Source organism: Melanostigma gelatinosum (assembly GCF_949748355.1).
Source record: "Melanostigma gelatinosum genome assembly, chromosome: 1".
In the NCBI taxonomy this organism is placed as follows: domain Eukaryota; kingdom Metazoa; phylum Chordata; class Actinopteri; order Perciformes; family Zoarcidae; genus Melanostigma; species Melanostigma gelatinosum.
This window is the reverse complement of record NC_136634.1, coordinates 8,587,724-8,609,924: the sequence shown is the minus strand read 5'-3', so window position 1 is coordinate 8,609,924 and position 22,201 is coordinate 8,587,724. Positions and strand designations below refer to the sequence as shown.

The window sequence follows — 22,201 nt, the reverse complement described above, 5'->3', positions numbered from 1 at the left end:
AGTCCTGTGAGGTGCACTTAACTGTCCGAACCATTCGTTGTGTTCATCTTAACCTTAATGAGCAACTAAAAAAACCATAGCCGATGAGTCCCATTGGGTGGTTAAATGATGTTTGTATCGGTACATTTTTGGTTTAGTGCCCATCTCTGCACTACGCTGCCTCTCTGAACCTGTGACAGACCTACACTGACGGCTTGATCTGCGTACGCCTGCCTTGTCTCCTACTCTTTTGTTTGCTGAAAAAGATAGAGGTCAGGTTCACCGCCAAACAAAAGTGTTTGAAAGCGCCCTTATTTCTTTAGAAATGCTGTGTGGTCATTTTAAAATGCACCCTCAGCCGCTTAGTTCACATCCCCCCCCCAGTGTGCTTAGAGCGCCAAGCTTCAGTGGCAGTGTAATCCCTCCTCACTCTTTTTGCACACACGGGCACACTAAATCCATGGCGGACCCGGCAGTGGTGTGACAGACTGATATGTGGAGGGGTTGTGTGTCGGCCCTCTGATGGACACGCAGCCTCTCCGTAGTGTTTCCGTTAACCTACGCTGTATCTGCACATAAACCAACATTTTACCAAAGTAAACTCCCTTTGGAGGTGGACATAGTAATGATTTTCTGCGAGTGGTTGACAAGTGACTGCTGGAGAGGCCCAGACGGGGAATACCTCTAAGAGTTGAACGAGCCGAAGAGCTTTCCTCTGAACGCGCATCATCTCGGCTTTAGTCATAGTAGTTCCAACTATGTTGTGTTAGTTTTGTGATTGAACAAGCCTACACTGTACAAAGGTAAACTCGTGCTGAAGCGATCAGTCGATTGATCAATTAACCAGCAACTATTTAGATAATGTGTTAACTTTAAGTCATTCAAGTTTTTCATGCTCAAACACCAGAAATGACCTCGCTGTTGTGTGTCGTAGTAAACTGAACATATTTGGGTTTTGATCAAACAACTTTCAAGTTTTTCTCTAATATTATGATTTAGTATTTAATCCTAGAACCTTTTTAGTGATAGTTGCTTTTCGTCTTAACACTTATTGTGTTCGCAGTAAAACACATTATTGATGGACCTTTTTTTCGGCTTACTTTTGAATACCCAAATACAATATGTACCGTAGTGCCGTAAGATGTTTTCATGCTGTGCATGAGGACCGTAATGCAGCATCATTTATTCTATCGTTCTCCATCTCAGGCCAGATCTTACACTAAAGCATTGATACGCACGCACACTACTTTTCAATTTAGCTGCATACAGATTGACTATCTGGCCCAAACGAATTATCAACAAAGCCCCAACACGCGCACACACACACTGCAGCTCAAAGAGACGGTAAATGGTCTGCTGGCCTAATAGAGAATCAAATAGAGCGACACCTCTCCTACACCAGAGTCGGTCTGTTTTCTCCGCCCCTCCCAACCGACGTGTTTTTGATGGCTGGTCGACACGCCATTGATTATAGTTCACTCGGGACTTTGCCCGTCACTGGAAGTGCTGCAAATCCTGCGAGCTCATTTTCTTGAGCGAGGCCGTTAGAGGGAGAAGACGGCGAATCTCGGCGGCTATTTCAGAGCTGTGAGTTGAAAATTGTATCCACTTCAGCTTGAGAGCGCTTTAGTCACCCACTTGTCCAGCCAATGACTTCCTTGATGAGTCCCCTCCATACAGAACCCCCTTATGTATTTGGTAGCTTTGGTCGCTGTGCTGCACGGGAATGCACGTCCTGTGTGTGTTGCCTGCTGTTGTGATCCCTCCTCATGGAGTCTGGATTGTTGATGCAATTCTAAATTGACTCTTGAGTTTCCTTTTTTTTTTTTGGAGTGTGAATAGTCTTGTGTGTTTCTATCGGATTGACAGATTGATCTAGTTGGTACTGATGGATGTAAAGTACATGTAGGTGACGCATCATTTATGCTGACTGGTGCAATGTAATGTGAAGGTTTTGAACATTGGGTTGGCGGTTTCTGTCCTTATTCAGGGACCTAAAACCAATATATCTGAGGGATTTTGCAGTATTTCTGCTCTACTCTAGTTGCGCTGCCTTGTTCCCTCTAGGCCACAGCACTGTTCCCTTTCCTCTGTGATGTACTGTTATCTCCATGGGCCAGAGACAACTTGCTTCACAAGGTGTTCTAACCTACAGCAAACGTGTTGATCTCTGTATGCTTTCCAAGTTTTACTTTCAAATAGTTTTGTTCCAGAGGCATCCTGACCTGATTCACTGCAGCAACTGCTGCATTTCGATCGGTCAGGCGGACTTTGCAGTCCATTTAAAGCTGAAAGACAACCGGGAATGCATCAGCAGTGACATGGTGGGAGTAATTGGCATGATTCATAGGCCCATGTTGAGATCTCATTATAACAATTTGAACTTCAGAGAGATGGGGGAACAGACTATTCCTATCCTTCCTATTCTCTCTTTTTTTATCAAGGTCAGGAGACATACATTGGCTATATTTCTTGTGTAACTATTCCTTTTCTGATGATTTGCCTTTATGCTCTTTGCATGCTTTTTGCTTTTAGATCTGCCTCCAAAGTGCCGGCGAATGACCAGAAGGATCGGCCACTAAGCACCATGACTGAGGCCTCCAACTACACGGGCGGCTCGGACTACACCGCAAACAGTAGCCCAGCAGAACGAGTGAGTGACAGAGTTCAGTTCGGGAAATAATGGAAAACCAGTCTAGAAGTTTAAAAGTCTTTATTAAGAATTGTTTTATGGATTGCCTTCACTTTGCCATTTACTCATTCATACTGTGTTTCTAGCCATCAAGACCTTCCAATAAAATCCACAACTTTGGGAAGAGATCCAACTCCATCCGGAGGAATCCCAGTGCCCCGGTGATCAAGAGAAACTGGCTTTATAAACAGGTGAGCGATTTTGTCGGACTTCAAGGAAAACATAACTATAAATCATATAAAGTTCTGAGAAGCAGAACCGGTAACTTGGCATCATGCCTAGCGATGTGTCGGTCTGTCACGACTAAATTGTCTCAACAGCTATTTGATGGATGGCCATGAAATCTGGTAAACACATTGATGTTTTGCATTTTTTACTAAAAATAATAATCAAACATAACGTCACAATGACACTGCAACCTATTGAAAATGCAGCAAAAGACAAAATAACTAATTATAATTCAAAAATAATATAACAGTCGTGCATTTCTTGAGTCTACTCTTCTACTAATGATCTGAAAGTTGTTGTGTATGTCATATGCATATTTGTATTGGTTCATTTGTAATGTGATATTTAGAAACATATTTTATGTTATTTGGGGAAAGTCCATGAATTAAGCTTAGAACATCTTGTGAATGGAAACTGTGTTTATACGACGTTCCTCTGTTACACACAGAACAATGGTAAGAGTTGCAGCAACAGTCTTAAGCACAAAGGAAGCTGTTCGATGTCTTACAGGGTCCGAGCAGTTCTTTGTCCAGTGTCTCTGCTCAGCCAGTCGTCCAGCGCGAGCGCTGTTTAAATACCAATCCCTCATCACAGCTCCCTGGTTACTCACAGGCGGGTGAATAGGGGGTGCTTGAGGCAGCTCTTTGCCAGACAGGAATCTCGCATGCTTCCGAAGTGGAAGACTCATTTACTTTTGATTGCAGCCTCTCGGCGCAGTTTTGTGAACACACCATGGCTTCCTTTGGTACAGCTGCCAGCTGCTGTTTCTTTGGGGACCTCAATCAGGGTGACGTAGATCAAGCAGAAGACTCACAAATCTGCTACCCTGAATAAAGGCTGGATTTGCACTTTTATTTCCCCGCCTCATTGAGACCTGGAAGCTATTGAAGCCCTTGGCTGAGGAAAAGCTGCAGCCCTTCAGCTGATCCACTGGGAGAACCAAATGCCACAGTGATTGATGTGATGATGAACGCCTCGTTTTTCTTTTTCCCGCCTGAACGGAGCACGATCTGACGGAACTTCTGACAAAGTGTATTCATGAACGCGTCGTAAAATGAGTGGTTAGGACCTTGATTGAACAGAGGGAAGGTGATGAATTAATGGACGCAGGAGGTTTGAATCTCTCCGTTGCATTGCTGATGTGCCTCCATCATGGACGCGCTGAGAAGCATCTGGTATTGCGACTTTTTGATACTAATGTGTTAAACATGCTGGTTCGTGGAAGTGAATTTCCATTTAAAGTAAACTGCAGCCCACATGCCGTTTGACCATAATGACAGAGTCGTGGAGGGCCCTCCCCCTGCTTCTGTCTCCGGGTGGAATCCACGATTAAGGACTCTGCTCAAGTTTTCCAATAAAGCGAACGGGGGAGTTAATACCCTCTTCCTCACCCTTCATCCTTTTCAAGCCGCAGCCTGGAAACCCCTTTGATCACAGCATTGCGATCCCAAAGAACATTTTAAGCAGAGATTTATTTCTGTTGCCCATTGAACAACATACTTCTTCTTCAAAAGGGAACGCTGTTTATTTGGTTGCATTTCTATACACACGGTGGAGTACTCTCTATATTGTGTTTATTTCATGACAGAAATCACCCATTACTCCATCTCGGGCCAATATCGAACTTCTGAGTGGCAGAAATGTTGTTTCCACACGGTCTCCGTTAATGAATGTATGTACGTACAAGATACAACAAGGAGTCTAAGGAGGCCTTTTAGACCCCGGTGTGCAGAAAGACCAAAGAGGAAGTGATATCTGGTTAGTAGATGACCTATTAATGAGCTGGAGGCATCGGATTATAACGCATAATTCAAACAAATGAGGTTTCAGTCTTGAATGCACTATTCATCTGTAACTATATAACTATAAGCAGGCCAGCAGTTAAACAATTTAACTGATTAAATCCAAGAAGGGTTAGCCAGTGGATCACAGCAAGCACTTTTCCACAGTAACTGTTCCCTGTTGCTCTGGTGTGTTTTCAGGACAGCACGGGGATGAAGCTGTGGAAGAAGAGGTGGTTTGTGCTGTCTGATCTGTGCCTCTTCTACTACAGAGGTGAGTCCCGTCTTCATCTTGCATTAGTGCTGCACTCATTACTACAACACTGTTCTTCCGTTAGTAGTTCTCAGGGCTGATGTGACCTTCAGAGCCATAATACATGTTAATAATAATATCTGGATCCGAGGGCCCTGTGGTGAGCAGCCTGACGGGACCACCCAATGAGACGTATTCATTGAAATGCCTCTCCTGTCATCTGATTTGCCGTTTGAGTGATCATTATATCCCCCCAAGCAAAGCCAGGGCTCTAAATAAAGCTTGGATGCGGCCATACTGTTGATAGAGAAAGCATAGCAGGAAATGGGATTTCACGCTAAGGTTAAGTCATGAAAGAAGGTTCCAGAGATGATGCTGTTTCGATACAGTGGTTGCATACTAGCGTAGTTCATGGATTCAGTCACATTAAACTACATTTATCTTGCCAACATTTAACGATGTAATGTCACCATGTAATTGAGTGAAGACAACCTATTAAAAACGTGTCTTTTTATACTGAAGCAGAAACTTGAATGAATTTCTATTTCATGATAGGCTTATTGAGGGAATCCCAGTCCAGTTCAAACTAATTCCATTTAGTTACTAAAATGTGTCTGTCCCTACAAAGCCTCTTTAATAAAACAAGATTTAGATGTGATCTTTTTTATAAGATGCTGTGGACTGGGCATCCTGGCGTCTCTCACGCGGCACTAATGTACACGTCCAATATTGACACAGCTGTGTCCAGGAGAGCATTAGAGAAAAGCAAAGAAGTGAATCCTGTGGATCAATGCAAAGTAATTGCAGTCAAAGTCTACTGTCCGGCTGCTGCTACAGGGAGAATAGAAGTCCACTTGATGCGGATACAGTCATCGTTTGTGCTGATCAGGATGACATCTAGTCTGTGTTATTTCTGGTGTCTGCCTGGCCTGTCGCCTTCTTTCTGCCCACTGGCTGATAAAAGCCACAGACAGCAGCGGACTCAAAGGCTTTATCCAGACGGACATGGAGAGAAATCCACCCATCAGCAGAGAGTAGGCAGAGGTCGTGAACTGCGCCGCCCCTCAACTAAGCTCAACCGCTATCTGCTGTAGATATCACACTGCTATTGTGAGCTTAGGATGCCCACCGTGCAGAGACACAGAGACCGGGTAAATAAATAAATACATGTGGGGCTAGTGGGCTGCAGGTGATGGTGGCGAACCGATCGATCCTTCAGGCTTCAGCAATGGGCTCCAATGCCCCGCAGCACAGACTTCCTGTAACTAGCAGAGGCTGACCAGAGTTCAGATACCACCTATCTCCCAAAATATTACTCACCGTTCATCCCAGTTACGACCAGTTTGTGTCAGGAGACTTTAACGCAACATCCCCAGTCAACGCACACAAATGCAAATGCACGTTTTGGGACTGCTGCTGTCACTTCGCTGATATATTTTGTTTTTCCTGCACTGTTTTGGGTTTGCAATGCAGATTGCTTAGAACAAATTAGGAGGTTAAGCAATTCTCTGCTTAAAACCCGGGACTCAATCTAATCCCCCCCCGTGGAGAGCGCTCCATTGTTAATGTGGAGCCCTGTCTGCTAACTTAATGAGGATTAGAGCGGCCGAGCTGCATCGGACATTGAATCAATGCTCGTCTTTTCCACTGATTGGACACTGCTCATCTAACACAACACACACTTTTTAGATTTCATCTCGCTTGGTTTGTCTTCTGGCCCTTTTTTTTACGTTTACAAAAATGAGTGTTCCACACCAGAGTTTAGTGCAATATCATGGAGAAATGGAAGTTGACTGATGCATTGCGTTGTTTTTTCCTCTGCAGATGAAAAGGAGGAGGGGATACTCGGCAGCATCCTCCTGCCGAGCTTCCGTGTGTCCATGCTGTCTGTGGACGACCACATTAACAGGAAATATGCCTTCAAGGTCAGTGCGTGTTTGCATTCCTCTCAAACTTTGTAAGACCGCACTTTTTATGCACATGGACATTAAGAGCAAAAGTAAATCACGAGTGTACATAGAGCTCTAATACAATGAGATGAACGAACAAACCTCACAAGCAGTTATTTTGATCACTGCTATACCGTTAGAAAACAGTGTTTTCTTCACCGTATATAGCAGTTCCAGGATACCTCTGCTGCAAACATGTTTTGTATTTTCTTAAAGTTACTCTGTGGAACTTTGAACTGGTTTTGAAACGGTCTCAAATGAATACTGATGCCTCTGTGTGACCTACATGAGTAAAAGAGACCATCAGCCAGGAGATTGGCTGTTTCTATGTCTTTGTTCTTAATGCTGGTCAGCGGTGCCACCGGGTCGGATTTAGGTGAAATTATGCAGGTTCACCAGAAACTCCTTCAGCTTGGACTCTAGCCGGGCCTCCAGCAGCGACCGGCTGCTTGTTGACACAAAATTTAAGTTCCTTGTAGTAACTTTTCAGAAATAATTTCCAATTGACTGAGTGAAGTACTGCTAGTCATTTTTCAAAACTTCAGCTGCACTCTGCTCGATGCAAGAATGCAAAGAAAGCACTTGCCAGTTGACTGGGAAACTCCAAGTTGCAGGGCAACAGGCATACCGGTATTTAATGGGACCTCAGTGGTGTGTACACTATTTGACTGTGGGTCCTTCATAGACCCGAAGAGACAACAAAGTCCTCCTGCCAAGTACAGCCAAACACAGACGCCCAGGAGTCTGCTCAAGGTCTCTCCAACCACACAGCCCACTCCTTTTCCAACTTCGACTCAGAGAGAGAGAGAGGGTAAAGAGAGAAACACGAGAGCAGCCCACGACCTCTTCAGTTTGCAGTGATTTGCTCAGGAATGGGCTGACTTTCTGACTACATATTTTTCATTTCAAACTTTTCCTGTCTCTTAATGTCATTAAAGGCCATATCATTAAAGGTTCCTTATTTCCCAAGATAATGCTCATGTAATTGGAGCACTGACTGTTTTTTCAGACATTGGTAAACAGGATATTGATATTTTTCTGTGTCTGGCTTTAACAAAATATTGGTTTGTTCACTGCAAGGGAACAGAGCAACTAAGGAACAATGCGTCTGCCATAAAATGAGCTGCATGGTAAGTCCTACAGTATTGTGGCACATTTACTCCCTAATCTAGTGGTGTGCATGACACTCCAGTTACTCATTGTTTGATTTACCCACAGCCAGGAGTATTTCACAAACCATCTCATTTTTCATCACTATTTGTTGAAACAAATGACGTGCATTCAAGTGATTGTCGCCTCACAAAGGGCCTCAGCTGCTCTACATAATTCGTATTTAGTGATAAACTTACATAAAAGCAAACGTGAGTCACCAGTCAGGGTTAAAGTTGACTTGATGCTCTTCTCTTCTCTTTCAGGTAACTTTCTCTGTGTCACTTTTCCTGTCCACTGTCACAACAGGCAACGCATCCCAACATGCGGACGTACTATTTCTGCTCCGACACCGCCAAAGAGATGGAGGCGTGGATGAAAGTAATGACGGATGCGGCACTTTTGCATTCCGAGCCAGTCAAAAGGTTTGTAAAAGCATCACTACGATAGTCATGTTCTACAGAGAGCCTGTCGATTAACAGTAGGTTGTTTCTCTTCTGAATGGAGAAAAAGACATTTGAAATATGGCGTTTGGATTGACTTAGTTCCTTGGTTTGATTCTCAATCCAGATTTTTTCTTTTTCTAGCATTTGTGCTGCAAGCGAGTGCTTTTAAATCCCTCTGCTAAGCCTGTTACGTTCTTAAGCAACAGTTCACCATCCGGTTCTGACATTTCTGGACTGTCTTTAACCCTTTTTACAGAGTAACGTACACACGAATGCCATGTGGGCATACAGTCCCTGTGAAGGCATGGTGCCGGTTGATCTGGGGATGTTGTGCACAGCTGCGCTGGCTGATGAGGATCAGTGACTCATCAGGATAGGAGTTTATTTCCCTTTTTTTTAAAAACTGTGTTAAATGTCTGTCATTTGGCAGCCCGCCTGTCTAATGCCCTCCTTTTACATGGGTGAGCAGAGGCGTAGTGCTTTGTAATTACACAGACCAGTCGTGCCTGAAATTCAGTGAACAGCGAAAGGACAGTGAGATCCTGTTATAAGACAATGTCTATCTAGACTAAAGGCTATTCTGATGATAAAGTATCTATTGTATTCTATGGACAGGATTATCATATATTTTTATTTAGTTGTGGTCTAAAAGAACAAGACATGGCAGCCCAAATCCTGATCTGTTAAAGACCTTTGCCTTTAAGTGTTTCTACAATCTCTTCAAAATCTCTTCTAAAGTATGCGTAAAAGCACACGGACCTTTCTTTGGACCAAATGTGTGCTCGGCTGGTGTGGTGGAGCCGCGGATGGCTGGGGAAGACATTACGTGACTAGTGCTGCTATTTAAAAGTGTGGAAAGTCTGAAGGAAAGCCTTTCATACTCCCCTCCTATTGCTAGCCGTGCTGCTGAGGGGAATTTGCCAAACTTTGAAGCCGTGACCTTGAGTCAGTCTAAGGCCAAGGAGTAGTGGTGTCTATTACCTCCGGAGACCTTCCCGAGGAGCAAGGAGCTGTATATAGGCCTTCTAGAGAGGAGGCGAGAGGGAGCTGCAAATGGAGCACCGGAGTCTGAGCAGCACGTTCGTGACGTGCCCCCGAAGAGGCAAACGTTTTATTGGAGATATCTGATTTCCTTTCACACGCCTGGCCTCCTCCGGCAGCTGGAAGAAACATTGTGCACCTCCACCCCGTTTCAGAGCTGCCCCCATTAGCAGGGTTCACAAAGGCAATGCATCAGGTCTTCCCATTGAATCTAATGTAGTAATCCTCTTTCCATCTCTGCGCAGGTGATGTCATGTGTCTTGATTGCCTTGAGCTGACACTGGGTCTTAGATGTTTCTCGTTATAAGGCCTCCTCTTTGTCTTTATCAGGTTGGACAGGCTAAAAGTGGAGCAGTGTGGACCGCAGGAGATCAATCACGTGGCCAACCACAGGCCTCCCCTCACACAGCCCGAAATCCAGAACAATCAGCTGAACCGCGAGGTCGACCGCGAGCGAGCTGCGGCGGACGAAGAGAGAAAGCAGCGAGACGCCGAGCGCTACGGCTTCCAGAAGGAGGGGGCGGAGCGCGAGCGCCCGCTCACCAAGATCAACAGCATCAAACTGCAGCCGGCCCAGGCGGCAGCCGTCAAGGCTAACCTCGCCTCACCGCAGACTCCCACGGAAACGGACGGCTCCCTCCGCGGCCCCCAGGTCAATGGATCCGGAGAGCATTGTCCACCTGATGGGAGCGCAGTCCCACCTCAGCAAAGTCCCCCTCATGAGCCAGACCGCACCCTGAGCAGGACCAGCTCCATGCAGCAACTGGAGCTGTGGGTCCGTAGTCAGAGAGGGCGTAACCAGGATGATGACACCAGGAGGTTTGGCTTGATTATATGATAAACAAAACAAAACGCCTTATTGTGTCAATTTTTTCATTCTGTGATCTTATACTATTTGTGCTGCAAGAGGAGAAAATATGTCGGCACACGTTTTTTAGGTTATTGCACAAGAGTCGAATCTTGTCCTACTTCGACAACGCAAAAGAGAACTTGGCTGAATTTATCAAGAACTGCTGATTCAACCTCATCTTGAGACGGGAGTGGTTCTCCTTCAGCATCTGAGTGAACACATGCAGTACACGTGCAGACCAAAGCTTCTTCGTCTTATTTCTCTCAAAAGCTGTTGTGTTTAAAGCCAGAGGATTCACACGCTCCTCATCATGATTTAAACGCTTTGATACTCCGCTGCTCAGTGTCCTAGTAAGTAGAACTGGAGATCAACAATAGCTGGGCAGAGCCGGTAGCCACAGTTACTGGCTGCCAGCGGGCCTGCTGTGAGAGTCCCATTTTTAATTGGTTGGGATTAATCTTTCTCTCTCACTGCGTCTGTCTGACCGTCTGTCAGTGTGTCTGTCTCTCCATCTGTTTATCGTCACCTGGCTTGCGCTCTGGTTTGACAGTCTTTGCCTCCATTCACTCCTTGAGTAATAAAAAAAATACTTGCTTTGAGCAAAGCATGACTTTATAAAGATCCTAGCTCCTTGTTTCTGTAGTGATCCTCTGTGATAAGAGTGTAAACTCTTCAGTCTCTGTTTGTCACTACAGGCTCTCCAGAATAATGATTGTTTTCAATGTAGTCACAAGCCTTTTTTTGATGCTACTGACTTCAACAGACGGTTTAGTCTGAGCAGGAAGCTCCCTCTGTGACGGATGCACTGACTTTGAACTCTCTGTGGAAGTGGAGCTTTTCAAAGCTTTATCACTGGAAAGGGATCATTTGTTGTTTTTCTTTTAAAAGGCAAGTCAAAACCGTTCACTGATTTGCTGTATCACAACATGACAATGCTTTGATGAGGGAGGTAGCTAGCAAGTTATAATTGGTGTTTTTGTTTTGTGTTAAAAAAATCAGTTTGTAGTCGATTCGACTTTAATTTCTCAAACAACTTCGTCTCTACTTTGAACCTATTATTAATGACACAAAATCCCCCCCCAGCATCACGTCGTACCAGACGCTGCCCAGAAACATGCCAAGCCACCGGGTGCCATACATGCCTCGCTATGGCGACGGCTACTGCAGCATGCCCAGGAATAGCATGGCACAGAGGGACAGCATCTGCAGCATGTCGCCGTCGCTGTACGAGCAGGCCCTGGGTCCCTCTCCGGTGGACAAGCGCCGGTCCATGCGCGACGACACCATGTGGCAGCTGTTCGAGTGGCAGCAGAGGCAGGGCTACACCCAGCCGCCGGGGCTCTACAGCAACATGGCCAGTCCCAAAACCATGATCAACCTGTCGGATCACGCCGCACCGAGCCACTCCATCCCGCCCTCGCCCTCCCACGGCTCCCTGGCCATGTACGGGGGCTACTCTCCGATGCGATCCTACAACATGAACAGTGCTCGTTCAGAGGTGTCCTCTCCCGTCTACCGAGGAGACATGAGCATCGACAGACGGCACAGGCCACAACTCAACAAGGTCAGTTAAGGCACACGTACAACTGTTTTCATCACTTCATGTAGTGCTGTGTTCTGCAGAGTGTGGAGCATGCTGCCAACAGTTTCCATTTACTTCAGAAATAGTCCTTTGAAAAGCTGTTGACAGCATGCAGTTTGGATAATCGGTTCTTGGACAAGAAACGTTGCTTATTAAGTTTTTATTTGCGTCATTTTGGTTCGTAACAAAAAAACCCTCAAATGTCTTATTAGGAGCACAGACAAAATTCCCTTCATCTTCGTCATTAGTGGTGACAGGATCTCACTATTTTTGGCAAATAAAACAGTATAAATGGCTAAACACTACTAAGGATATGTAAAAGTACAGTACATGGTTGTTAATGACAATTTAAAGCACATCCACATTTGAACCTGTTTTGAATTGTCCTGCAGTATGCCTACCCACCTGACAGGAGGTCCATGCCTGCAGGGATCCCGGTCCAGACTATCACTGCCCAGTCTCTCCAAGGCAAAACGGTACGTTCGTATCCATGTTGTCCTCTTCTGTGTCCATCACCGTCCTCTAACTGAATTTCTGTAATACACCACCCAGTGAGTTCATGCTTGAATAAGTGTGTAGCGCACTCTGTTATTCTTTTGGGTTTAATTGGACTTCTTTGACGGACAAGGCTATTTTTAGAACACCACCTACCGTCCCTCTTTCCCTCTCTCCCTCTTTCTGTCCTTTATTTCCTTCCAAGAAGACATCGTGACAGAATCTTTAGAGACAGATAGAGGCAGAACTCCGATGTTTGTTCCAAGTGGTCGGATTTCGGGTATGCTCTCACTTCAGGAGCTCCTTTTTGACTCGCTTCACATCAGCCTGAGACTTAAAAACTCTGTCACTCACAACTTTCTGAGCCAGATCAGGAATTTATGTCAAAGCCGTGCACAGTGCTCTGTCCTCATGGAGCGGGTAAAGTGTGAACTGGATTCTGTAACACATGCTAAACGGCTCCTCTGTCTTGAGTGGACGTGTTGAATTTGCATGCTGCTGACAGCGATTGCACCTTGGATAATCTCTCGGCCCTGAGCTGCATGAAAAGCTAGATACAGCAACTATTCACCTGTTGGGAGCGTGATATGTCTAAATCTCCTGTCCTGGTGTGTTCTCTCCTTTCCTCTCCTCCTCCCTTTGCGGTGTGTCCCTGTTTTATTGTGGCTGTATTTCCCTGCCTCCCTCCCTCCCTCCTTTCCTCGCAGCCTGAGGAACTGACTCTGCTGCTGATAAAGCTGCGGCGGCAGCAGGCAGAGCTAAACAGTGTCCGGGAGCACACTGTAGCACAGCTTATGCAACTAAACGTGGCTGGAGACAACCCAAAGGTCAGGCCCCCAGAGACGCTCCTGCAGGCTTGTGTGTTAGCGTGTGGTGTGTATGCCATCTTTAAACACTTCCATCTTCCATCTCGATCCAGAGGATTTTTTTGTTTTTTTTGTTCTTCACACCTGGCTGATTTAAGGAGAAAAGGCGCTTCAGTATGCATTTTCTTTGGCTTGACGTTATCTCTTCATCATATTTAGGGATCAGCTAATTTCAACTTTTTGCAAAACATGTGAAAGTATCTTATTTCACAACCAGCATTCAACTTCATATATTCATCGGATCATTACATTTGATCCATTTCAAATTGAGCCAGCAGTTGATTGAGTCATTTCACTTCTCGAAATGGTCCATGCAGATGTTAGCCGGAAATGAAAGTTAAAGCCATTTGGGGAGCTTAAAGAGTGACCGGCTAAGGAGGTTAAGGCCACTGGCATACGTAAATGTTAATTCAGGATTTTAGCATTCCCAGTCTCCTCTAAGACATCAGACATGACAGTTTCCTGATGCGGGTCAAAGGATGGTTGGGTATGAGGGATTTATGTTTATAATAAAACTTGTCTCCTTGTACAGCCAAAGATTGTAGCCCTACCTGATGGAGTTTAGTAGGTTCAGTATCAAGATACTCGCATCCAGTTTAAGTATTATTTCACCCTCAGCTTAATGTTTTCTTTGTTTCCCTACATTGTGTCGGTACATGGCCGCACAATTTGGTCATTAAGGAGCTCTAGTCTTTCCCATAGTGCACTCACTCTGTTACTTTAAATAGTACACCTGATTCCTTCACCTTGACTTGTCCTGCCTTCCTTTTCTGTTCGTTCATATTTGGGCACACTGTACATGACATACTTTGTGTGTGTGTGTGTGTGAGCGAGAGAAGAAGAGCGTCAGAGAAAGACTACAACGTCCTTTTCTTGGGTCTCACTCTCCTGTTGCATTTTATTTCCTCTGCTTTTTGCTGCTGACGTTAGAACGACATTCTCTCCCATCACCTCCAAAGGAACCTCATGTATTTGGACAATCAGGTGGGGTAATGCATGACTGCATGGCCCTGTCTCCTGTCATGAACCCAAGTGATCATTTAATGCTTTGCTATTGTATTAAACAGTACATTCTGCTGAAAAAAGCCTTTTGATTTCCTGTTCGATGCCCTGTTAACTCTTATTTAATGTTCTCCAACACAGCATGGACCGATGCCACATACCACAGCATTAATGGCCTGAGCTCGATCCCAGATTCATGCATTCATTAGTCCGAACCCCAAACTCATTGTGAGCTATATTATCTGGACATCACTCTATTCTGTATGGTCTAGAGATGTCAACATATGCAGCACATATAGAGATTTGTGTATCATGTCATTGAACAGTTGGGTACCAGCAAATAAACTGTATCTGCTGTTATTATATTGCTCTGGCGCAATACCACACTTCTGATAATAAAAATAGAGATGATGAAGCCATATTTCAATGTGCTTGCCTCAGATTTGTGTAACCGCTGAGGATTACGTAATGTTTGCGCCTCACGCTGAAAGTGTTTACCATCTACTGCCACGTAAGCGTTTTACAGCTTCGCATTACAATATCTTGTTTGTGAGCGTCTCTTCCTGCTTCTCGTTGCTGCACCCATCCCTGTTTGAGAGAGAGAGAGGTTGTGTTGTCTCTGAAATGAAGCGCTGCTCTAAACTGACACTTGCTGTATCGCTCCTCTCCACACTGGACTAGATGAAGGAAAATGAGCCTTTAATCGCCATGACTCACTCTTTGATTGAGAACTCTGCCCCCAGGCCTCAACTTTACCAGCAAGTAAGGCCAGCCGAAGGCTTTGCTCCGCCTCCTCCTCACCAGTCGCTGTTGTTATTTTGGTCTGTTTTGCAATGCTCCGCCTCCTTCGGTGTCCTCATGGCATCCTGAGACTGGTCTCCCTGTGTTGTCTGTATCGCCAGCACCTCCTCATCCATCGCTTCTGACTGTTCTCTTGTCGTGAGAAGTCATCCCGATATGGGCGTGACTCGTCAAAGAGTCGTGAGATGTGTTCACGTCACCGTCTTTATGAAGTTTGTGTGTGGGAGCTGAATATAGTTTACTGCAGAAGTTGCTACATGTTTAGAAAACACTCAGCGAGTCCCTGAATCAGTGAGCGAGCAAAGCCTCCAGTCTCTACTCGTCCTGTTTTAACCAGTGAAGGTTGGTGTGGGATGTTTTCATAACCGCTTGCAGAAAGCTTTCCTTCTCATTAGACGAGCCGCCTGGATTTGGGGGAGGGACTCTTAATTGGTGTTACTTAGTTCTGTGTTGTCAGACATGTCCCTTCTAAGTCCAGCGCATTACTAAATACTGTATCTTACTGTGAACACTGAAGAGGATTGTTTTAATGGCGTAGTTTATAAACTAGATTAATTTAGGACACTAACATCCCAATATCTTAAAACAAATATCCACGCCAAAGTTCTACTCTGTTTACAGTCAATTTAGAGTCTATAAGTGATGTTTTATTTTTCGTTAGGATTAAGCGGTCTAAAACTGAGTATACAGTATCCGCTGTGGAGTACAGTGTACCATATAGTCAGTGGGTGAAGATGAAGACAGATGTTTTCTCGGTGAATGTTCTCTGTCCGCATTACTTCCCTCTCACCCCCCCCCCCTCTCTTGTTCTGCTGGTGGAAAGGTCAACAAGGGCCAGCTTGCGTGTGTGACGATGGCTATGACATCACTTTGCCACTTTTGGGGCCGCCTCTCGCGGTCTAAAAGTGCTGCCGAAGACCCCCCATCCCACCCATTTATTGCCATACTGGTCCCGCAACAGCTGCATTCCCACCTGTTCAGCTGCCAGAAGTCTGTCTCCCTCCTGCTCCCCCTCTTCCACCTCCATGTCACTCGAAATCCACACCACAGCACAGTGAAGCCCCCCCCCCCCCTCCTGTGGGAGTCTGCATGTTTCTGTGTGGAATGCCATGTGGATCTCAGGTCCCACCTGCTTTAACTGTACTGTGTGGTCCAGCTGAGGAGAAAGGTGTCAACAGAAATGTGTGTGTGTGTGTGAGAGAAGAGTGCAGGTGTGAGTGTGGAGCACTGTTGTGCGGTGGAGTCTGGACACTTTTGGACAGTGAGTCATTGTTGTCGTTGTTTTGACTCTGTAGACCAGCGCATTGATATTGTCTCTGACGTTAAAGTGCATACAGTTAGTTTTAAGGCTGTTTGTTTAGTGCAGCGTAATGAATCTAAACATACTGTATGTCAAAAGAGACGATCATTTCTGGGATCTGAAATGCGACTAGAAACAAAAAGCACCCAAAAAAGGGGAAGCTGGCTGTAGTTCAGGCCTGGCAGAGCATCTGAGGGAAAATACAAAGAGTCAGCTGATGTCTGTAGTTTGTAGACTAACCAGTCATTGACCTTCTATTGAATATGATTACTTAATTTGTGCGTGTTTTTTTTATTTATTTTTTTTTATTAATCTGGGCTCCCACCAGTTTTTGTAGATGTGAATGAAATCTGAAAGTTGGCACTTTGACCTTTTTACAGTTATTAATATCCAATGTGAGTACAAACACAGAACACAGAAATGTCTCACTGTCCTAATATTTATGGACGGCACATTTATTGATGTTGGATTCAGAAGAGTGGACGAATGATGAAGCATAATGTGAAGAATGGATTTTCTGGAAACGTGGGATCCAATGCAGTTGAATTAATTTCCTATTTGAGCACTGACTTTGTTTTAGATGAGTGGTATTAATACATTTATAAACTTGTGTAGACGTAACTGCAATGCAGTCTCCCATTGAATTGCTTTTGTCTGTATTTTAGCCTGAACATTACTAAAGTACGTTCAAAAGTCCTCAGAATATCAGTGGTTATGTCGTTATTCTGGTATATCTTTACGTATTACTGCACATAATGCAAAACACACACACACACACACACACACAGCTGACCACAGCTACCAAACAGGCCCAATCTGCTGGAGAAAACAGTTAGTGGATGCAGCTTATGCGCTGACTCTAGAGTTTAGTAAGCAAGATTTGTTTAACGTGCCCTGCCCTTTTGTATTTGCAATAAAACCACTGCGTTGTGCTGATGGAGGCAAACAACTGTGGGTAGTCATCCGAGAGGAGGCCATGTTTAGACTGGCTGCTCTCCCGCTGTTGGTTTGTGAACTCGGATCGCCTCATTCAGTAAAAATATGAGTTTCCACTCGAGGACAAAATCCTGCGGCTCCGTGAGAGAGCCCTCGTCATGGCACTGCATTAGATCTCCAGATTCTAATGTGTATGCGCGTGTTTGGTGTCTCCGGCTAACGTTTGTCTGTCCTCACAGCTGAGTCCAGAAGACTACAGGGATCACGTCTATCCCCGTGTGCCAGAGGAAGTGGACATTGATGTAAGTGCACGCTCTCGCACCATGATGCTCCATTCCACTACATCGTACGCGATGGGTCACGAGTCTCTGCTGTTTCCTCTACAGACCAAACTTAGCAGGTTGTGTGAGCAGGACAAAGTGGTGAGGACACAGGAGGACAAACTTCAGCAGCTGTACAGAGAGAAGGTGACTAAACACTGCACATCTGTCATCGTTACGGTCTTACTAAACACTGTTTCATGCACAGGAAATATACGACGCAGTTTACACTCTGTTTAGATGATAGGAAAAGCTTAGCACAGTTTTACCGACAAAGAAAATAAGTTACAGGCAGACATACCTTTTTTGTTTTTTCTTTATTTTAACTTTGCTAGAAGTGAGGGCGCTAGCAGCAGGGAGCACGGGCCAGAGAAGAGAGCGGCTTCAACCGTCCCGTATGGCTAAAGTTTTCTGATTGTGATGCCGTGTGTTCCCTCAGCACACCCTGGAGACGGCGCTGCTTTCAGCCAGCCAGGAGATAGAGATGGGCTCTGATCACCCTGCTGCCATGCAGAGTGTTATCCAGCAGAGAGACTTGCTGCAGAGCGGCCTGCTCGGCACCTGCAGAGAGCTCTCCAGAATTGCAGCTGTGAGTCATACTCGTGCGCACTAATGCTGGACACTGAAGCTCTCTTTCTACCGCAGTGTTGGGAAGATTACAGTTTTTGTCATTCACAAAGTGCGTCTTTCTGTCAAACCAGGAGTTGGAGCTGTCGTGGAGGGAGTACGAGCAGCTGGAAGGAGATGTGACTCTGGCTAAGAACAACCTCCTGGAACAGCTTGAAGCACTGGGAAGCCCTCGGGTAGGATCATCCTTGAGACTCAAGCTGCGCTGCTTTAATCTGTGCCGTCTAAAACTGGCATGGCATAATAGTCAGACCTCTGTTAGGGAAGCATAAACTGCAAAGCTTTAAAAAAAAAAAGCTTAATTAGTGGCAGATTCCCTTGAACACCTCGTCGTCCTTTTTGCAGACATTCTCTTTGACTTTCGGGGAAAAGCGAAGGAGATTTCTGTGCTCCAGTGCCCTTCGCTGCAGCGTGAGCGATCAAAGCAACGTAGTCATTGATTGATGACTGCAGCGATGATGGAGCAGGTCTTAATTAAGTGTGTCTTTTATCTTATCCGTCATCACGGGACGAGTGTGAAGACGGAGAGAAACTGTTCTAACGGCTATTCCTGGTTGAGCTAATTCAGAGTAGAGAAGTCCGAGGAGACAGCAGGGAGCCTGGACATCCTCTTCTTAAGTGCCCTGCCATCAGTCAGGAGATAATTGCAAATCACTTTCTCTCGCTCTTCTGCTTTCCCCTTTGTTCAGAACGCCGAGTTAATCTTCAGGTAATAACTGCTGTTGTGTGTGTGTGTGTTTGGTGTGCACACTCAGACGGAGCCTCCCAGCCAGCAGCACGTCCGCATCCAGAAAGAACTTTGGCGGATTCAAGATGTGATGGAGGCCCTCAATAAACATAAAGCCGAGAGAATTGCCGAAAGTATGAGCTTGTATGGGCCCAAGAGCAACTACAGTCAACACAACACTGAGGTGAGGCACCACCACGAACAGACATGTTCATGTAATTCTGCACTGAAACAATGAGGCATGTAATCAGACGGGCTGCAAGTCATTTATGAAGCACACATTTGCTTCCAGCATATTTGTTTATTTTCTCTTTTCTCGTATTTTGGATATCTTTGGGTCCATCGTAAGGATATTTTCTCATATTTTATTGACTAAACAATTAATCTCTTAATTGTGAAAAAGTGAATCGATCATGAAGATAATCTGTCGTTGAAGCCCTACAGCTGTACACAATAACCAACTTTAGCTGAGCGATCGACCTGCTCATGCTGCTGGTGTCGGTCCCCCTGTGACAGCTTGTGGAGCTCTCGCTCTCTCGCTCTGGCTAAATCAGCTGCTTTTGCCCATCTTGTGGGCCAGAACTGCCCTGTACCAGATGGTGGTTGCCCTGAGCGTGCGTGGTGGGCGCCATGTGTCACTTTTGCTTCCTGTCCTGTCATGCACTGTACAATCCTTCAGGAGGACGACTCCGTACCCCCACGGCCACCCCTCCCCCAGTCCTATGAGCCCGACCCCCCCACCGTGCCCCCTATGCCCTCTCATGCTGGTGTGCGCCCTCCATCGCTCCACAGGCCGGAGGACAGGAAGGCCAGTCACAGGAATTGCACACACAGTGTAAGCTTGTTGACTGTTGTCCCTGGCTGAGCCCGCCCTCATCTGTGTCATCACACGTCATTGCCCGCTGTGATGGTTCTCACTTTCATTTTGACGGACATTTCATGTCTTTTTGATTTTTTTTTTTTATCCCTTTGTTTACTTGATGCCATACTTCCATTATCTTGTATGTTCAGTTCATTGGATGAAGCCTGACTCGTGTGTCTTTTTGTTTCTCTCTTTAATTGAATTGCCTTCTTGTTTTCCTTGTCTGTGTTGAAAAGTAGCGATTTTGTTCCTTTTGCTGTCTTCTGTCCATGTTTGACTGCTGCCTACTTTTTCATTTGGCTGTGAAGTGGTGTGTCATACTCAAAACAACATGGAGAGTTTTTCTTCAAGCTGTATACATTTATGTTTTTAAGATTGCCAAGTCTGTAAAAGAGATGTCTGTTTGCCACCGTCTCTGAATTCATTCTGTAAGAGAAAATGTCAATTATTGCCAAAATGTTTGATATCTTACTTTGGAGCCAAACTCTCCATGACTTTAAATCAATCATGTCTATTGATCAATGTGTGTGTGTGTGTGTTGAGCTTGTTCTCTCTCATCTGCAGGGCCCAGACTACCGGCTGTATAAGAGTGAACCAGAGCTCACCACAGTGGCTGAAGTGGATGAGAGCAATGGAGAGGACCGATCTGAATACCCGTCTGACAGAGAACACTCTGGAACCAAAGGTACGTTACGCCGAGCAATATGATGCCAGTTTATGGGAACTCTAGAGTTAGATTATGCATTTGGTTGGCACTAACACAAACTCGACTGCCTGATGAAATCATGAATGTGTGACCTGGTGAACTTGTTTCTAGCACAGACATCACTTTGACACAGAGCATGAATAGAAGGTTCGGCTGCTCTCCACATCATTGAGCTGGCTCATTGTACCACAAAGTAAATCTCACGAAAACCAGTATTTGGCGCACTGGGTTTCATTTACACTGCTCAGGTTTGTGTCTCAGTGCCGGGGCGACGTATTTATACAATTAACTCGACTTAATTCAGACCTTATGTCCCTGTACATTATCTGTGAAGAGGTGGTTTAGAAAAGAGCAAATTGGCCTAAATTTGGTGAAACAGCTTACGCAGCGTAATGCTGGGGTTCTGAAGTTAAATGATTGCGCTCCAGCTCCTCACTTGTTTCACACTGCCACACAATCAATAGGAGCAACTTGCCGATGATGCAAATGCTGCGGGAAATACTGTCATTGTCGGTAGAGTGTACTTGATGCCAGATTTTACAGTCAAGGTCTCACCAATACACGGACGATTGTATCCGATAGACTTAAGAAAATATGAATTGCTAAACTGATGAGGAGATGATCATACTTTTTAGTAGAGGCTTATGACTTTTCATAATATTGTAATTGGATATGGAATACTATTCAGTGAATTGCTCCGGATGTGTTGTCATTGAACCAGGTCTTGTCTGTCCCCTGCTAGGGATGTCCTACCCAGTTGGCATTGTCCCACCCAGGACCAGATCTCCAGTGCCTGAGTCCTCCTCCATAGCGTCTTATGTTACCTTGAGGAAGAGCAGGAGGCCAGACCTCAGGACGGTGAGTCTAATGGCAACTGTAAATAGTTCTCAGCGTGGAGCCCCATGTGCTGCCATCAGTTCTCAGGAACTACCTTTAAAATGTAAGAAGTGATAAACCTATTCTTCTGTGTGGCAAACCATCTATGTCTCTAAGCAGTAGAAAAATCAATAATAATAACGATGATTGCTTTTTGCTCTTGTTTTCTTTTCTCGTCATTGTAAACCTCGTGTGGTCACAGCAAACTGGCCACCACTCGAATTGCATTTACTTCCCACTTACTTGGTGGTTCTGGTTATTAAGCGTTGGTTGAACGCTAACATGTGGCAGTGATCACGTGACCCGGGTGTGACTCATGCGCCTAAAACCAGGCCGTCATGAAATAGATGCCAAGCTTGGTTTATACAGTTTCCAGCCTCCAACACGAGCAACTTAAATATACTACCGTGTCATTAGTGCACCACACTGTAGGGTGCGTCTGTATGTGTTTGTGTTTGGGGGAAAATAATGATGGACATATAGAATAAATGAACCTACGTGAACTTGTCAGCTGAGCACACATACAGACCTGTGGTCTTCCCTGTGGGCCACATAGCCTATAGTTGTAAATGAGTGCGTCACAGGCCTTCAGAGTTCAGCTCGGGCCCCGCAGGACACGAGCCTCTTGGACAATCTGGACAGTGGAAGCTGTGTCCTCGGGCTCCGGACTGAACCCAGATCTGCCAACCCCCTTATGGCATTGCATAAACCTGAAACGTCTCCTCGGTTCACT

The 22,201-nt window shown here is 45.3% G+C and overlaps 1 protein-coding gene across 3 annotated transcripts in view; it reads left to right on the top strand.

Moving 5' to 3' along the window:
• LOC306781336 (pleckstrin homology domain-containing family A member 5-like) overlaps positions 1–22,201 on the top strand; it is a 64,176-nt gene that overhangs the window by 37,827 nt on the left and 4,148 nt on the right. Inside the window, exons 5-23 of one of the 3 annotated variants that reach the window (XM_079274151.1) lie at positions 2,515–2,632; positions 2,758–2,862; positions 4,882–4,954; positions 6,758–6,858; positions 8,341–8,456; positions 9,849–10,337; positions 11,452–11,932; positions 12,343–12,426; positions 13,153–13,272; positions 14,242–14,295; positions 14,995–15,075; positions 17,590–17,652; positions 17,737–17,817; positions 18,110–18,259; positions 18,372–18,473; positions 19,053–19,208; positions 19,704–19,859; positions 20,451–20,571; positions 21,335–21,450. In XM_079274151.1, coding sequence (XP_079130277.1) covers positions 2,515–2,632; positions 2,758–2,862; positions 4,882–4,954; positions 6,758–6,858; positions 8,341–8,456; positions 9,849–10,337; positions 11,452–11,932; positions 12,343–12,426; positions 13,153–13,272; positions 14,242–14,295; positions 14,995–15,075; positions 17,590–17,652; positions 17,737–17,817; positions 18,110–18,259; positions 18,372–18,473; positions 19,053–19,208; positions 19,704–19,859; positions 20,451–20,571; positions 21,335–21,450 — 2,767 coding nt within the window. Of the gene's footprint in view, positions 1–2,514; positions 2,633–2,757; positions 2,863–4,881; positions 4,955–6,757; positions 6,859–8,340; positions 8,457–9,848; positions 10,338–11,451; positions 11,933–12,342; positions 12,427–13,152; positions 13,273–14,241; positions 14,296–14,994; positions 15,076–17,589; positions 17,653–17,736; positions 17,818–18,109; positions 18,260–18,371; positions 18,474–19,052; positions 19,209–19,703; positions 19,860–20,450; positions 20,572–21,313; positions 21,451–22,201 lie in introns of those variants that run through there. The other 2 variants (XM_079274149.1, XM_079274150.1) reach the window with 2 other exon arrangements.